Source organism: Suncus etruscus, chromosome 13 (assembly GCF_024139225.1).
Source record: "Suncus etruscus isolate mSunEtr1 chromosome 13, mSunEtr1.pri.cur, whole genome shotgun sequence".
Classification (NCBI taxonomy): Eukaryota; Metazoa; Chordata; class Mammalia; order Eulipotyphla; family Soricidae; genus Suncus; species Suncus etruscus.
The window spans coordinates 3,635,921-3,654,118 of NC_064860.1; the positions used below are offsets into that span (position 1 = coordinate 3,635,921).

Consider the following 18,198-nt stretch of genomic DNA (forward strand, 5'->3'; position numbering starts at 1 on the left):
GTTTTGTTTTATTGGTTTCTGTCTTGGGGTCATACCTACTGGTGCCCAGGCTTAATCCTGGCTCTTTATTCTGAGATGCCTCCTGGCAAGGTTCGGGGGGACTCTATGGGATACTGGTTATCAGTCAGCCCAATGCAAGGCAAGCAACCTCCTTAACTGTATTCTTGCTTTGGCACAGTGTTCTGGGGTCTTAGCAGCCTGACATCTATTGCATCATCCACAGCACTTGGGTGAAGATCCTAGAGTTGGATCATGTGTGAGCGTGGGAAGAGTCCTAGGCGCGCCTTCAAGTGGACGTGGTGTTAACTGTTCTTCTACACGCTGTTTCCCCAGGGCTGGATCGAGATTGTCGGATGTGCTGACCGTTCGTGTTTTGACCTAGCCTGCCATGCACGAGCCACCAAAGTACCACTTGTAGCTGAGAAACCCCTGAAAGAACCCATATCCTTCCTGGCCCCAAACTCAGGGCCAACTAGCATCAACGTTGTTCCTGGTTTCGTAGTGAAGCTGAGAGTTGGAAATTGGGTAACACTTGTTGACATTTTCCCTCCATCTCCTTGGTTCTTTCCGACTCTCATTACTTACCCACTGCGTGCCACTTGGAGCTTGATTCAAAACAGAATCATACATGGAAAGCTGCTCTTAAATTCTCCTTTAGGATATCAGCCCAGTTTTTCTCTGCAAAATTGCGTTTTTCCACATCTGGTGGTGCTAGAGATTGAACCCCAGGCCTTCCCGTGCACTGAACCAGCTTCCTAGATTTTAATAAAGGGTCACTGTTCAGTGTTTTCTCTTTTCAAAAAGGTGGGTGCCTTCTCATGGGAGATAGAAGAATAATCGGGCAGCCCATTTGATCTAGAAATCAGCAAAGTAGCAATTTCCTTAAGGGCCAGACCAAAGACAGGAACAACATTAGAGGTTCCTGTGCTGTGGATCAGATGATGGATGATTTTGCTGGTAATGTCTCTCATATCTCACTTTGAAAACCTCTTCGTTTATGGGGTCTATTCAGAATGATTTTATGAATAGTACAAAGGGCAGAGAGCTGGTACTTGTTTTCCACGGTGAGCACTTGCCAGCTCATTACCTATCACATCAAAGCTGTGCTGTATCTCTGGATTTCTTAACTACCTCGTACAAAACGGTCAATGTCGTCCAGTTTGAGCCCAATAAGGGTGCAGTTGGGAAGGCTTATAAGAAGGACGCCAAGCTGGTGATGGAATACCTGGCCACGTGTGAGGAGTGTTACATCACAGAAATGGAGACGCTTCTGGATGAGAAAGGGTAAGAGATAGGCTCTAGTCAAAGCCTTCCCTGCCCTAAATATCCTTGGGACATTTTATTCAGGTAAGTGCTTTTTTGGGTGGCCTTTAAAGAACTCTGCTGAGATTTTAACATTTCAGCCAGAAAATAGATTGGGAATGGATTACAAAGGCTTGTTTTTTCCTTCTATAATATCAACGTGGTCTTTTTTTTTAACTTTAGCATGGCCTGTGCAGTTGTTTTAAGCATGAATTTTAAAAATGATAAAAATAATCTTGAAAAGAAATGCAGTATAGTACGGGGCCAGAGTGATATGATAGCACAGCAGGTAGGGTAGGGTATTTGCCTTATATGCGACCAACCTGGGTTCAATCCCCAGCATCCTATATGATCCCCCTGAGCTTGCCAGGAGTAATTTCTGATAACAGCATGAGGAGTAATCTCTGATCACCTCTGGGTATGGCACCTGAAACTAAAACAAAAAATAAGTAAATAAATGCAGTAGTACAGTAACATTTAATGTAAATGTTTGCTTACCATATCTGGCTTTTTTTTTTTTTTAATCACTGGAGATTTTATAAAGTAGAAAAACACCCACAATTAGGTGAAAGCACCCAGGGAATGACTCAAAGAGCTTTGCATTCAGGAGCCCCCAAACCAATACCAGGGTTCCCTGAGCACTGAGTCTGGAGTAGTCCCTGAGCATAGTTGGGTATATGCCACTTCTTCAGAACAAGCGAAAAAAGAACAAAACATTCAAACTAGAAATGGCAAATATGGTGGAATAACCACATAAGGACCAGAAGTTATTATAAATATGCTTCATGTTCTTGGATAGAAGGAAGCATGGGTAGGAAGGTGAGAATCGAGTTTGGGATCAATGACTGAAGTTGAAATATCACTGAGGGTGCTGGGAGCAGATAAAAGTATTGCAGAAGAAAGATAGTTGAACTTAGAAACATGGCAACAGAAACTACCAAGACGGAATCATGGGAAAAAGAAGAGTAGGAAAAAAGTTATCCCTTGACATAATTTAAAGCAGTTAATGTGTAAATTGGAAATTTTAGGGAGAAGGGTGTACTGAGAAAACACCTATATTTTTTTGTTTTCTAAAACGGCTGGACCAGTCTACCTTTCCACAGCAGTGAATGAGAGTTACTTTTCTTCCTGCATCTGTGCCAGCACTGATTTTTGTTCTTTGTGATGTGTGCCAGTCTCAGGTGTGAGATGGTATCTCATTATTGTTTAGATTTGCTTCTTCCCTAATCATTAGTGATGTGGAGCATGTCCTCATGTGGCTTTTGGCCATCTGTATTTCTTCTTTGAGGAAATGTCTGTTCATTTCATCCATTTTGGATGGGGTTAGATTTTTACTTGTTGAGTTCTGCCAGTACCTTATATATCTTAGATATGAACCCTTAACCAGACAGGTATTGGTTGAGTAGTCACTCCCATTCCCTTTAGATCCTCCTCATGGTTTTCTTTGAAGTGCAAAAGCTTCTCATTTTAATGTAGTTCCATTTGTTTATCTCTGCTTCCTCTTATTTGGACTGTGCTAATTCTTCTTGAACATGCCTTTATTCTCAGTGTCATGAAGTGTTTTGTCTATATTTTCCTCTAGGTACCTTATGATTTTAGGTCTGATTTTAAGTTTTTTAATTCATTTTGATTTTACCTTTGTACATAGTGTTAAAGAGAGGTCTGAGTTCACCTTTTTGCATGTAGTTGACGAGTTTTCCCAGCACCACTTGTTGAAGAGGCTTTTTTTGCTCCTTTATTACAGATTCACTGATTGTATACCAAGGTCAGTCTCAGAATACTCAAGTCTATTCCAGTGATCTGGGGGGACTTTATTCCAATACTATGCTGTTTTATGACTATTGCTTTATAGTGCAATTTAAAGTTGGAGATATGATGCCTCCCATCTTCTTTATTCTCAAGGATTGCTTTTACTATTTGTGGGCATTTATTGTTCCAAATTAATTTCAGAAGTGTTTAATCCATTTCATTGGAAATTGTCATGGGTGTCCTTATAGGGTTTGCATTAAATCTATACAATGCTTTGGGAAGTATTGCCATTTTAATGATGTTAATTCTCCCAATCCATGAGCAGGGTATATGTTTCCATTTCCTTATGTCCTCTTTTATTTCTTGAAGCAATGTTTTATAGTTTTCTTTGTATAAGTCTTTCACCTCTTCAGTTAAATTGAGTTTCAAACTGATTTGAATTTTTTTTGTCTTCTGTTTGTTTATTTGTTTTTGGGTCATACCCTGGGGCACTCGGGTTACTCCTAGCTCTATGCTCAGAAATTGCCCCTGGCAGGCTCTGAGGACCATATGGGATGCCGGGAATTGAACTGGGTTCTTCCTGTGTTGGCCTTGTGCAAGGCAAATGCCCTACTGCTGTGCTATATCTCCACCCTCAAAATAATTGATTTTCTGAGGCACAATTGTTAATAGGATTGTTTTTGCAATGTCTCTGTCTTCTCTTATTATTTGTATAATTAAAAAATCATGGATTTTTGTGTGTTACTTTTTTAGCCTGCCACTTTACTATACAAATCTATTGGTTCTAGAAGCTTTTTGGTAGAGTCTATCATTTCTATTATGTCATCTGCAAACAGTGAGAGCTTGACTTCTTTCTTTACTATCTGTGTGCCCTTGATATCTTTTTCTTGCCTGATTGCTATGGCAAATACTTCCAACACTTTGTTGAATAGAAGTGGCAAAGAGGGGGCAACCTTGTCTAGTGCCAGATCTTAGAAGAAAAGCTTTTATTTTTTTCCCCATTGAGTATAATATTTGCCAGAGGCTTGTAGTAAAGGACCTTGACTATATTGAGAAAAGTTCTTTCCATTCCCATCTTGTTGAGAGTTTTTATGATGAATGGGTATTGGACTTTTTCAATTCCTCTTGCATCTATTGACATGATTGTATGATTTTTATTTTTCTAATGGTGTATTACATTGATTGACTTTTATATGTTAAACCATCCTTGCATCTCTAGAATAAATCCTACTTGGTCATGGTGTCTGACCCTCTTGATGAGCCATTGGATCTTATTTGCTAGAATTTTGTTGAGGATCTTTGCCTCTGTGTTCATCAAGGATATTGGCCTCTTTTTATGGCATCTGCTGCTTTTGTTTTCAGGATGATGTTAGCTTCTTAGAAACTTTTTGGGAGTGTCTCTGTTTCTTCCATTTTCTGGAAGAGTCTGAAAAGGATTGGCAGTAGCCCCTCTTTGTAGGTTTGAAAGAATTCATTAGTGAAACCATCTGAGCTTGGGCCTTTTGATTGCCATTTCAATTTCCCCAGACCAGGGTCTGTGAGATAGCATGGAGGTAAGGCATTTGCCTTCCATGCAGAAGGACAGTGGTTCAAATCCCGGCATCCCATATGGTCTCCTGAGCCTGCCAGGAGCGATTTCTGAGTGTAGAGCCAGGAGTAACCCCTGAGCATTGCCGGGTGTGCCCCCCCCCCAAAAAAAAAAAGATATTGCAGACCATCCTGATTCAACTTTGGGAGGTATTAAGAGTCTAAGAATTCATCCATTTCTTCCAAATTCTCTTGTTTTGTAGCATAGTTTCTCAAAGTAATATCTGATTACCCTTTGAATTTTTGTAGAATCTATAGTAACCTCCCCCTTTTCATTTCTAATTTGGTTTATCAAGTTTCTCTCTTTCTTTGTGAGGCTTGCTAATGGTTTATTGATCTTGTTTATTTTTTCAGAGAACCAAGTCTTGCTTTCATTGATCTTTTGGATTGTTTTTGGGTTTCCAGTTCATTAATTTCTGCTCTGAGCTTTGCTATTTCCTTTCATCTGCCCATTTTGGTTTATTTTGTTGATCATTTTTTAATTTTATTAAGCTGTGCCATTAGGTTATTTATGTAAGCCCTTTCTTCCTTCCAGATAAGTGCTTGCAATGCTATAAATGTTCTGCTTAATACTGTTTTTGTTGTGTTCTACAAATTCTGACAATTCGTGTCTTCATTCTCATTTGTTTCCAGAAATTTTTTGATCTTGTCTCTAACCCACTGGCTGTTCAGTAGTGAGCTGTTTAAATTTCCAGGTGTTAAAAGTTTTTTTCTCTGTCTGTTTTTAATTCACTTCTATTTTCAGTGCATCATGCTCTGAGAAGATAGTTGATATAATTTTTGTCCTCTTGATTTTATGGAGGTATGTTTTCTGGCCCAGCATGTGGTCTATCTTGGAGAATGTCCCATGTACATTGGAGAAGAATGTGTATTTAGCTTTTGGGGGATGGAGAGCCATATATATATACATACATATATATGATTTATATATACATATAAACATATATTTATATACATATATGATATATATGTGTATGTATACGCTAAGCCACTCTGTTCCATTTCTTCCTTCAGAACCAGTATAACCTTGTTGAGTTTTAGGTTGGTTGACCTATCAAGGGGTGACAGAAGTCTCTCACTATTATTGTGTTGCTATTGATGTCTTTTTTTAAATCTGTCAGCAATTGTTTTAAATATTTTGCTGGCATCCTCATTGGGTGCATATATGTTTAGGAGTATGATTTATTCCTGTTGTGTATATCCCTTGATTATTAAGAAATGGCTATTCCTGTCTCATAATCTTTTCAAGTCTAAGGCCTATGTTATCTGATATAAATATGGCCAACCCTGCCTTTTTAAGGGAATTGCTTGAATGATTAATCTTTGGCTTTGAGTCTACATTTATTTTGACTATTCAGGTGTGTTTCCTTCAGGCAGCAAAATGTTACATTCAACTTTTTAATCCATTTTGCCACTCTGTGTCTCTTAACTGGTATATTTAGATCATTGAGTTCTAGAAAGATGATTGTCCTGGGATTTAATGTCATCTTTTTGTAGAAGTTTGGTGTGTTTCTTGGTTCTGCCTTGCCTTAAAGTCGACCATTCAGCTCTTCTTTTGATTTTGAGTCTGTATAGGTTTTGAGCTTTTGTATATCTGTGAAGATTTTGCATATCTGAATGAAAGTCTGGCTGGGTGAAATATCCTTGGCAAAGTATTCATTTCTTTAAGTTTGTCACTGTAGCCCACCACAGCCTTTGGCTCTTGAGGGCTCCTTTGATAAGTCTGCTATAAATCATCATAAGGATGCTTCTTTGGATGGAATTTCCCTTTTTGATCTGGCTTTTTCCAGTATGCTACCCTTTCTGTGGTTTTCATCATTGTGCTACTACTACATGTGCCTTGGGGTGCTTCTCTTTGGATTTTTTTCAGCTGGTAATCTTTGGGCATCCAGGATATGGTTGCTCGGACTCCTTAGTTCTGGAAAATTCTCAGCAATGATCTCCTTGACTGTTGATTTATTGTGGGGGTTTTCTTTTGGGCCTCAGAGACTCCAGTTCTTCTTTTTTTTTTTTTTTTTCACACGCACACACCCCCTGCTCCAATTATTTTTATGTTGTTTCTGTTGAGTTTATCTCAGAGTTTTATTGATGTCTGAACACAGATGACAATCTTTGAGGATATTTTTTCCAGCCTCTTCTGTTGTATGAAGGTGTTACGCAACTGATCTTCTAGCTTGCTGATTCTATCCTCAGATAGATGTTGAGGCTTTCCAGTGAGGTTTTCATTTCATCTGCCATGTTTTTTCAGTCCTGATACTTCTGTTTGAATTTTTCTCATTTCTTCTCTCATACTCTTTGACTCTTATGAGCTGTCCATTCCATAGTTTCTCTGAGTTCTTTGAACTTCCTTAATATTTTCTCTCTAAAGTCCCGGTCAGAGAGGTTATGTAGGAGGCTGGTGTTGGTTGCATCTTCAAAACTAGCATCTTCAAGGTATAGTGAGGTTCTGCATAGTTTTCCCAATGTGGATTTTGTTGTGTGCTACTGTTTTTATGTGCAGCTCCTTGACTAGAAGAGCGAAGTGGAGTGGCTGTGCTCTTGTTGGTATCGCACACCTTACCTCGATTCAAACTGGCGCTTTTTAGGTCCAAACTCTGCCCACATCCTATAAGCTACTGCAGCTTGTAGGTTCATGTACCTCAGCTAGATTTAGCCAGTGGTTCTCAAATAGTGGGGTGCGCCCCCCAGAGAGGGCTCAAGGCTCCGTAAAGGGGGGGGGGCACGTTTGACCTCAGCAAACACTGCCATAACAAGCTAAGCCCCGTGTTTATATCTCTGTATGTCTCTGGAGCTAAGAGTTGCTGTGTCCTGCTTCAAACCCTGCTTCGAAAAGCTATGCATGACAAAACATGCTCATTGTGGCCATTAATCTAGACATCACTCTGATGAAAAAATCAAATTAGTTTATATATTTTTGTTTTGCAGGTTAAAGTTTTTTTTAATAAAGATACTATTTACAGATGTGTGAGGGGCGCGAAAAAATGTTTTCTTCTTCCTAGAAGGGCACGATAGAAAATAATTGAGAAGCACTGATTTAAGCTGACACTTTTTAGGTCCAAACTCTGCCCACAGCCTACAAGCTGCTGTGGCTAGGTTCATATCTGTTTGTTTTATGGCCCCAGGGGGAACTTAGGAACCTTACAAACACTCAACAACATCTGAACATAAGCTAAGCCTGTGTTCTACTGCTTGAGCCTTAGCACTGGTCTAGGATTTCCAGGATAATTAAAAATATATATAGTTTGAAAGAAAGACTATGACCTGCAAATGTGAAATATTTCATATCTGGCCCAGAAACAGATTCTTCTAAGCCAAAGGAAAATTTCCGTATGAAAACTTCAATTGGAACATTTTAGTACATTGCTGGCCTTCCAGTATTTAATACCTAGTTATTGCTAAACCATTAAATCCTATTAAAATGGGCATATTCACTAGTAAATTATCATTATCCACAAGCAAGACAGTTTTCTTTTACTAAGAGGATATAAGTGATCCCGCAAATATAAGGAACTCAGTGGCCTTCCCACACAAACTTCCCACTGAGTAATGCACTTAGGAAATGGATAGAAACTGCATGGCACCTAAGACTCTATTATCCATGTTGAAACTGGCAAAACATGGACCATTTTACCACTTTGAAAGCAGCCTCACAGGGTTCTCATTTCCCCATACTGAACTGCTTCAGAAACCAAGAACATTTCAATTTAATCTTCCTGTTAAAAAAAATATACCTCACAAACTGGAATTATATATGTTAATAGAATACTTTCTAAAAATAAAAAAGTGAATTCTTGGCCAGAGAGATAATGCAGGGATAAGGCACTGTTCTTGCATGTGGCCAACCTGGGTTCAGTCTGCCGCATATAGGGTTTCCTGTGCACTGTCGGAGTGATTCCTTAGTATAGAGCCAGAAGGAAGGCCCTAAATACTGCAGGGTGGACCCAAGAGCCGTGAAATAACTAAATATGCATGTTTGCAGGTGATAGGCTCACTCCTGTCATAGAGAAATTTGTCATTTTACATAGAAAAATGAAACATTTGTTAAGAAGACAACTTGATTTTTTTTCTATGTCTTTGTACAATAATGAATTTTTTAAAAACATTTCTTGGTATGATAAAAGTGGTCTTTTTACCAGCAGGCCCATTTTTGATAAATTTATTGTAATTATTCTAAAGCCTGATTTTTTTAATGCAAGTCTTGCTTTTTTATCTTGGTCTTAAACCTGAAAGAATCCATCATTAAATTACTTGTGAAAAAGTTTGGGGGGAAGTAGTTACACCTGGAGACACTTAGGGATCACTCCTGGTGGGGACTGGGGATCAAACTCAAATCAATCTTATGTAAGGTACAAGCTTTTCCCTTGGTACTATCTGGCCCCATACTTGTGGAATTTAAGTAAAATAGCCTTATTTGGGGGAACCTCCCTAAATGTTGCTTGATACCACTGTTAGACTACTTAATTTGGGATTCAATTTATGTTTTGCCCTGCCCCTTAATTTGGATTCTTTATAAATAGCTTAAATTTGACTTCAGTGTTCCTATCTGGAGAGGGAGCTGAGTTTGTATTGACATGAGACAAGTCTTTAGTCTATAATGGAAGATGTGCTAGAACTAACGTGTTAACATTTCCTTTCTTTGTAGTGAATTCACCATTGAAACTGAAGGGAAAACATTTCAGTTAACCAAAGACATGGTCAGTGTGAAGAGATTCTCCAAAACATTACATGGTAAATTTGCACAAATAATGAAGGAATAAAAAAGTTTCGTTGCTCTATAACTGCCTTGGCAGAATTCCCTTCCTTCTGGGGCTTGCTTTTTTTGTTTGTTTGTTTTGTTTTTGTTTTTGAGCCACACCCAGTAGTGCTCAGGAGTTATTCCTTGCTCTGTGCTCAGAAATCCTAACTCTGGCAGGTTTGGGAGGGCCATATAGGATACCTGGGATCAAATCCGGAACTGCTGCATGCAAGGCAAATGTATTGTACTAGAACTCTGGCCCCTGTTGGTAGTCCTTCACTCTGGGCAGTCTAGGTGCCTGCCATGGGGTTGCAAATACCTGGCTGTCGTATGACCACAAATCACTTTCGTGGCAGGTTCCCAGGGCTCCCGGCTACCCATAGCAGGACTGGGAGACCCCAGGGACTAAACTGGTCACAGCATCAGTTTGCAAGGCAAGTGTATTAGCCACAGCGCCCTCTCCAGGACCCACAGTAACATGAGTTTTACAGAAAACTGGAAGGTGAAAAATCGGATCTTAATCCTTAGCTCGAGTAAAGTTGAAGCTGTGTTCACAGCTTTCTCTCTGCCTTCTCTTTTCTGAACACAGTGGTACTCATCCTGAAGAGCGATGCAGAATGCCACGGTTTTATTTCTTGTGGTTTGAAGTGCATAGAATTCTGTCCAATTTCTTTTCCTATTCCTTTTTAAGAAGTAGTTGTTTTGCTTCTTCTGTGAAAAGTGGAACTTTCTGGGTTTTGTTGTTGTTGTTGTTTGGGTAGATGAACATATTGAAAAGTCACTTGGTGGGGCCAGAACAATAGCACAGAGGGGACAACATTTACCTTGCATACAGCCGACCTGGGTTCGATCCTCAGACACACACACACACACACACACACACACACACACACACACACACACGCACACAGTCAGTTGGTGACTAATCCTGTTTGTTTTTTACAAAGTGAGGTAACATTGGTGACTAAGAGCGAAGGCGGAATATGTTGTCGGAATATAATATCACCCTACGAGGCCTACCACCAAGATGGCCCATTAAGCCCTTCCACCCAGGCCTCCCTCCAAACCTGGATCAGCACATCAATTCTTGGCCTACGTCAAAGAATTTGTCTCTACTGGGCAGAACCCATTCTCTAACTTTGTTCTTGAATACACCGCCCATGAGTGTGGCCCTCCAACAGTGGGCTTTCTCTTGCTGCATTATTTCACTTAGCATGAACTCCCTTCAGTTTGGTGGAATAGCAGAAAAGCTCGATTTTTTTTTTTTTATGCTTTTTTGAAAGCCAAGTAAGAGATTGCTCTTTGGAGGACAAATCCTTCTCATTGAGGAGTATTTCTGAGAGAAGCATATTGGCAGTTGTGCCCCCATAGTGGTTCTGCCAGCCCCCTTTCGGCTGGCTTTGGCCTGCTCACTGGCAGCTGGCTTCATGGCATAGCACACAGGGTAGTGGGTGGGAGAGCCCTCACTGGTCACTGGGGCTTTGCCAAAGCTGCCTTGGCATCTGCTCCTGACGTACACTTCATCACCCAGGCCCTGCAAGGAAGGGCAAATTTTGCTTTATTTGTTTTATTTCTAAGAGACTCCAAATCATGAATATCGTTGCTGTTATTAATAGCCCTTGGGGTGGACACAAGAACTGGCCTTTCTTTTCTTCCACCTCTGAATTTTCGGTTCTATTTCATCTCATTGCTCTTCAAGCAGCTCTCTTCAAGCAGTTACCTTAGTCCCAGACAGTGCTCACCACAACCTTGTATTTATTTACATTTGGGGCCCACACTCAGCTGTGTTCAGGGCTGACTCCTGGCTCAGCTCACAGGGATCACTTCTGGGGAGGGGTTTGGGTTACTTAGGTGATGTTCAGGATTGAACACCTGGTGGGTTGTGTGTGTGTGGAGATCGCTCTGCCTGCTGTACTGTCTCCCCCAGCTCTCGGTTTTCCTTTTAAGGGCTCTCCTCCAGATAGCCACATGAAAAGTAACTGAAGTACAATCCACCTGCCTCTTGGTGCATGTGGGTTTTGTCACAGCTGAATTCTGTCAGCTGTGATCGTAGATATTTAATTCTAGCCAAGCTAGAACAGCATCAATATGCGACATCAACAGAGATACAGAGTTTGGGCCAAGGCATGGGCCCCAGTCTGGAGTACAGAATTTGTATGCTGGCTGTCGTATTTCACCCCCATCTCTGCAGAGTTCCAGAGACCCCACTGGATATTCCCCCCCTCCCCAAACAAAAGAGCTCGAGCTTTTCTGCATAGACATAAAAGGCGAAGGAAGGTTTGTAGTTACTAGTGAAGGGTATACCTGGTTTTCTTTTTGGTGTGTGTGCTGTAAACATTACAAAGTCTTTTATCTTACCCTTCTTTTTATTTTATTGATTTTGGGCTAACCGCTGATTCTGCGCTCACAAATTACTCCTGACAGACTCGGGGGACATATGGAATGTGGGCAATTGACCCCAGGTTGGCTGTGTGCAAGGCAGACATATTCAGTGGCATACTATCGCTCTGGCCCTACCTCATTTTTTTTTTTTTTTGAAGAGAGAAAAAGAGAGAAAGAAAGTAGAAGTCAACTGACAGACTGTCTGTGTGGGGTTTAAGGATGTTACTGAGGTCTTGTCTCTTGCAGTGGAGGAAGTGGTTCCGAATGTCATTGAGCCATCCTTTGGCCTGGGCCGGATCATGTACACCGTGTTTGAACATACATTCCATATTCGAGAAGGAGATGAACAGAGAACGGTGAGTGGGCCTGGTCCAATTCTGCACAAGAGGGTAGGGAGACTTCTCAAGTCTAGGTAACAATTCCTTGGTTTTCTGTCAGTCACTGATGGTTCACGAGAGTGTGGGCCTGGTATCAGTCTCTTTATGAGAACTTGTGCAGTCAGTGTCAGCGTTTGGGGCAGGGCCTCCCCAAGACCGACTTTGGCTCCCCAGACCCCCTTTGACTGCCTTCCTGTTGCCTCTTGCTTGTTTGATCCCTGCAACCGAATCTATGATGTTATGTCCTCATTCTGCTTGCCTGTATCGTGCTCCATCAATTCTGCCTGCAGAGATCATTGCTAAGTATGGTTTCCAGGCAAAGCAGGCAGCAGGAAAATGCTTAGGAAGGAGAAGCTTCTTCTGGCAAAGGAACCAAGAGTCTCTCAGCTCGGGGCCACTGTGAGACGGAGAGTGACGGAGAGTGACAGACCACTCATTGCACAGCTGGTTTGGGGGCCATACCTGCCAATGCTTAGGATTCCTCCTGGCTCTGCACTCAGAAGTGAGTGCTTGTGGTGCTTGGGAAACTGTGGGATGGTAAGCAGTCGAGTCCCGCTGTTTCTCAAGTAACTCTGCCTATATAACCGTGTGCTGTCTGCAGAGGTCAGCCCAGCATAAGTGACTCCATGCTATTTTAGTTGTCAGGGTGGCTTCAAGCTTTTCTGCCTTTTTTCCGTTTTTTTTTTTTGTTTGTTTTTGTTTTTGTTTTTGTTGTTTTTTTTGGGCCACACCTGGTGAAGCTCAGGGGTTACTCCTGGCCATGCGCTCAGAAATCACTCCTGGCTTGGAGGACCATATGGGACCATGTGGTTCGTCCTAGGTCAGTACATGCAAGGCAGGCGCCCTAATATTTGTGCCACCAGTCTGGCCCCTTTTTCTACTTTAACAAAAAAAATTGTTTTGTGTTTTTGTTTGGGGGCCACACCCGATGGTGCTCAGGGCTTACTCCTGGTGTTGTGCTCAACTCTTTGTGGTACTCAAGGAATGGAATCTGGTCAGCCACATGCACGGCAAGCACCAATGACACTGTGCTATATCTTTCCTGTTACTGTTTTGTTTTTAATCAGCTGTAGCTTCTAGCTTCGCCATATTGGTAGAATTTTTTAATCAGGGCTTCATAGAGATTCTCATCAGGAAGAGAAGACAAGTGATTTTGGAAACCCAAAATTGTATCTCAGTTATACACACCCATTGTTTCTTAATTTCTTTCTATGTCAGTTTGGGATAAGAATATTGCTGGAGAGATGACTGTTGTTCTGTAAAGGCCAGCCCCGCCTTCTCATTGAAAGGTGAGAGGGATGCTGAACGTCCTGCTCTTCAGGCAGCCCTTGTGGCTCAGTCTAGCATGATTTCCACTAGATATTTTCTTTTGTGTCACAGAGCAGATTTGGCTTTTGAGAGGTTACACTAGAATATACATTAGAATATACATTAGAATCTAAATCGAGGACTATAGGCATAGCACAGTGGGGAGGGCATTTGCCTTGCACATGACTGGCCCTGGTTCAATCCCCGGCATCCCATGTGGTCCCCTGAGCCTGCCAGGAATAATTTCTGAGAGCAGAACTGGGTGTAACCACTGAGCACTGCTGGGTATGGCCCCAAAACCAATAATAATAATAATAATAATAATAATAATAATAATAATAATAATAAAAGCTATATATCCAAAAAGCTTTTCGGTGTTTTTGGTGGGTGTCACGTTCAGCAGTGTTGAGGGCAGGGTACTGTTTTGTTCTGGGACTCAGACCTGGGCCTCCTGCATTAAAAGGATGTGCCTAGCTGTGGCCTTTTCCTTCCAGCCCTGGTACCCCAGTAGTTTCCACAGAGTATCCCAGCTTTATTTCTGAGTCACCCTGCACCTCATCTCAGGAGCAGTGTCAGGGTATGCACTCTTCCATGTAGACATTTAGAACCTCTGTCCTTCATACCCTAGCTGAATGATCTTATGTAGAGACACCACAAAGGTCTCTACATAAGATCATTCAGCTTCCCTTGGACTTGATTACTGTAGCTTATAGGTCCTTGTGCTGTGCTGACACTCTCAAAGGAGTTGTACTTCTGTTGTTTGCTACTAACATGTTCCTTAGCGACCTGGGGAGCGAGTCTTTTAAAGGCTCTTCGGAATGAAAGGAGGCTTTTTAAGTAATGCTAAAACAATTTTTGTTAGCTGTGTAGCTCTCAATGTTTTTATGCCATATGATCGATTATACCTCTGAAGTAAGCAGAGCAGGTGGTAGCAGAGAGAGAGAGAGAGAGAGAGAGATGCACGAGCTGTCTGAATTAATCTATAGCTAGAGCAGAAATGAGTCAGAAGAAATGTGTCTTGCTTATTCTGCTCTGACTGTCCAGCCTTCTCTTTTATCATTCCTGCTTTTCAAATAACTTTTCCCTGTTAATTCTTTTGGGGAGTGAATTTGGCCCATTAATGTTTAGACATAAACTGACATGTTTGGTTTTCTGTCTTCTCTAAACCATTTAGTTCTTCAGCTTCCCTGCCGTGGTAGCTCCATTCAAATGCTCCGTCCTCCCACTGAGCCAGAACCAGGAGTTCGTGCCCTTCGTCAGGGAACTGTGTAAGTAAATCTGATGGGGGAGACTCTGAGAGCACTCAGTGGGTCTGAGGCAATAGGCCTGGACCCCCCCCACCCCCACCCCCTTGTAATTTTAGCCTATGAATGAAGCTGAGATGCTCCTTTCTTGTGAGAATTTGCTTAGACTCTTCTTCCCCCTCACCTCAGTGTGTGCTGCATCCAGGACCAGCTCTGGGGACTGGGAGCCCCTCAAGGCCAGTGTCACTGGGTGGGACCAGGTTTGGGAAGTAGGGAGAGTTCTTGAATGGATGAGATGGTATGAACAGGGTGGGGATGGGCTCTGGGCCTGTGAGAATTTGCATCACCCCACCATACACACACACACACACACACACACACACACACACACATACACACACACACACACACACAGGTTTGAGAAGTAGGGAGAGTTCTTGAATGAATGAGATGGTGTGGACAGGGTAGGGACACACACAAACACACAGAGCCTAGGTAGCCTGTGGGAAGACTGAGGAGTGAATCCAGCCCAAGACCTAGTGAAACTTGGGGGGCTGTTGCTGGTGGCTTCCAGTGTTTCTTTTCTTATACCTGGTCTTCAGTTTCCTACAAGGGGTGTGTGTGCAGGGGTGGGGGGGGGAGACTTGGTATCCACATTCTTTTGTTTCTCATTCTCAGCGGATGCCCTGACCAGGAACGGCGTCTCTCACAAGGTCGATGACTCCTCTGGGTCCATTGGAAGGCGCTATGCCAGGACAGATGAGATTGGCGTGGCTTTTGGCATCACCATCGACTTCGATACCGTGAACAAGACCCCACACACAGCCACTCTGCGTGACAGGGACTCCATGCGGCAGATCCGTGCCGAGGTGGCTGCCCACGCCCTAACATGTGGCTCTCCTAGGTTTTCCCACCTGACCATTCCCCACACATTCACACTTCCCTGTCTTTTGGGTTTTGTTATTATTATTTCCATTTTGATCAGGATCCTATCATACAGAGTGCCAATAGCCTTATGCCCATATGCCCTTGGCTTAATTTTGAAAATAGCCTTTAATGAATCTGGCCTGACTCCTTGTACCCCAGTTTGTTTTTGTAGCTGTTTGTTTAGTTGGGCACAAAAAGGGTGACCCTGGGAGGTTGTTGCCATAGTTATTTGCTGGCAGTGTTTGGACGCTCCTGACATTTCTCTATTTGGGTTTCTACGGGAAGTGTAAGTTCTGTCAGCATTCAAGACTACCAATACTGTTGATGGGATAATGGAGCTGGGGGGATATTGAAGGCTTAGGAAGGAAGGTCAGGGGGCAGAAAAGAAGGTCAGGGGACATACCAACCCCAGTTAGATCCCAGTACCACATGTGGTGTTCTGAGCACAGTCACTTACAGGAGTAAGCCCTACACCCCGCTGGGTGTCAGCCCCGAAAAGAAGGGGTCTTTTGAATTGGCACATGCTTGGCATGTTTATTAATTTGGGGACAGTTTTGGGGTCATACTTGAGCGGTGATCAGGACTTAGTCTTGGCTCTGCACTCTAGGATCACTTCTTGGGAGTTGGGACCATAAAGATGCCAGGGATTAAACCTGATCGGCTAGGCTGTTGTACCAAGCAAGTGCTTTACTTGCTGTACTATCTATGCAGCCCAGGTATTTTGTTTTTGTTTTGGTTTATGGTTTTTTGGTCACGCCTGGCAGTGCTCAGGGGTTACTCCTGGCTCTACACTCAGAAATCGCTCCTGGCAGGCTTGGGGGACCATATGGGATCCACCATCCTTCTGCATGCAAGGCAAACACCCTGCCTCTATGCTATCTCTCTGGCCCTGCAGCCCAGATTTTGATTCCGTGTGCCTGTTAGTCCAGGGTGATTGGGAAAATAAGGTCAAGAAGGTCAAGAAGTTTAAAACTTCTGATGCGGGAGTCACAGACTTTGACTCCCTCTTTATATATGGCTAAATGGGAGTTGACCCAGACAGACCCCCGTGTCATGGAACCCTCAGCAGTGCCAGCCCAGCACTTGTAAGATTGACACTGCCTGACTCAAACTCTGCCCTGACCCATCACATACAGCAGAACCTTCACATACAAACAACTGACCCTCCTGCCAGGAGCAACTTTTGAGCACAGAGCCAGGAGTAACTCCTGAGTGCTGCCAAGTGTGACCCAAAACAAAACAAAACAAAAAAGCCCAACTGACCCTTGACATACAGTTGACCCGTCACACAAGGTCGACCCTTCCTATGTGGTTGACTCTTCACATACTATCAGCCTCTCCGACATAGTTGACCCCTCACACACAGTCAACCCCCTAACCGGTATAGAGTTGTTGGGGTAGCAGGGTGGGGAACCAGTTCTCACAGCACCTTCAGATGGTTCTTGGGTAGACCTAAGTTGAGGAACGATCTCTGAGAACTAGTGCTCTGAGCCACCACTAGCCCCTTGGGACTCTGCAATCAGCTGTTCTGCCTTCAGTGCTGAGACCTAGAGTGGTGACGGGAACCCAGGAACTAGGAAAGATTTGTGGAAGAATTATATTCTTGAGGCAGGGTTCGGCAGTTCTGTGGGGGGCTGTGATGGTGTTGGTTTGAAGAAGCTGCTGTCTGGGCAGGCTGTTGATTTGGCGTCTTCTGATTTCTTCCCCTCAGGTCTCCCAACTACCAGGCATAGTCCGAGACTTAGCCAACGGCTGCATCACCTGGGCCGACGTGGAGGCCAGATACCCTCTCTTTGAAGGGCAAGAGACTGGGAAAAAAGAGACTGCTGAGGAGTGAAGACTGTTCGAACTGTTGCACTAAGAAATACATTACTCGCCGCATTCACCTCACGCCAGACAGCGTGGCAGCCACCTCAGGCACTGTCTTCCTCAGTGGCAGGCCAGTTGCACCTCACCATTAAAGTTGAAGGAATTCGTGACGCGTTTGTTTGTCTCGTGTTTTTAGCCAGGCTGTTTCCGCTCACCTCTTACTCTGTGAAGGACGGGCTAAAGAGACTTGCACACCACAGATTGGAGGAGGAGGAATGTTGGTGTGGGAGTTCCATAGCCCTAGGGGCAGGCAGGCATGACCAGGACAGCTGTTCTCTGTTCAGGTGTGCTCACACTTGACCTTCCTGGCCCCAGAATCCCTGGAGTGAGGGTCCCCACTCTGAGATTTCTTATCCTTGTCTGACAGACATTTTTAGGCATCACAGTCTCAGTTCCCCTTATTTCTGATTTTTTTTTTCATTTGGTTTTGGTTATTGGGCCACACCTAGCAGTGTTCAGGGCTTATTTCTGGCTCTACTCAGGAATCCCTCTTGGTGGACTTAGGAAACCCTGTGGGATACTGGAAATTGAACCCGGTTTGGCCATATGCAAGGTTAACACCCTCCTTACTGTGCTTTTGCTCTGGCTCCTCAATCTGGCCTTGCCTCTGGCTGCCAGGTTCAATCCTCAGAACTGCCGTGTGGTCCCCAGGAACATTGTCTTAGGAGTGACCCCTAAAAACAGCTGGGAGCAAATGCACTTGCATCCCCCTTTTTGC

The 18,198-nt window shown here is 43.1% G+C and overlaps 1 protein-coding gene across 1 annotated transcript in view; it reads left to right on the top strand.

Annotated features, from left to right (window-relative positions):
- GARS1 (glycyl-tRNA synthetase 1) overlaps positions 1 to 17,590 on the top strand; it is a 38,253-nt gene extending 20,663 nt beyond the window's left edge. The window contains exons 11-17 of the mRNA XM_049785274.1: positions 334 to 446; positions 1,144 to 1,284; positions 9,281 to 9,366; positions 12,002 to 12,111; positions 14,615 to 14,708; positions 15,363 to 15,553; positions 17,323 to 17,590. Coding sequence (XP_049641231.1) covers positions 334 to 446; positions 1,144 to 1,284; positions 9,281 to 9,366; positions 12,002 to 12,111; positions 14,615 to 14,708; positions 15,363 to 15,553; positions 17,323 to 17,448 — 861 coding nt within the window. The 3' untranslated portion in view covers positions 17,449 to 17,590. The remainder of the gene's footprint in view (positions 1 to 333; positions 447 to 1,143; positions 1,285 to 9,280; positions 9,367 to 12,001; positions 12,112 to 14,614; positions 14,709 to 15,362; positions 15,554 to 17,322) is intronic.
- Positions 17,591 to 18,198: the final 608 nt, after the last annotated feature.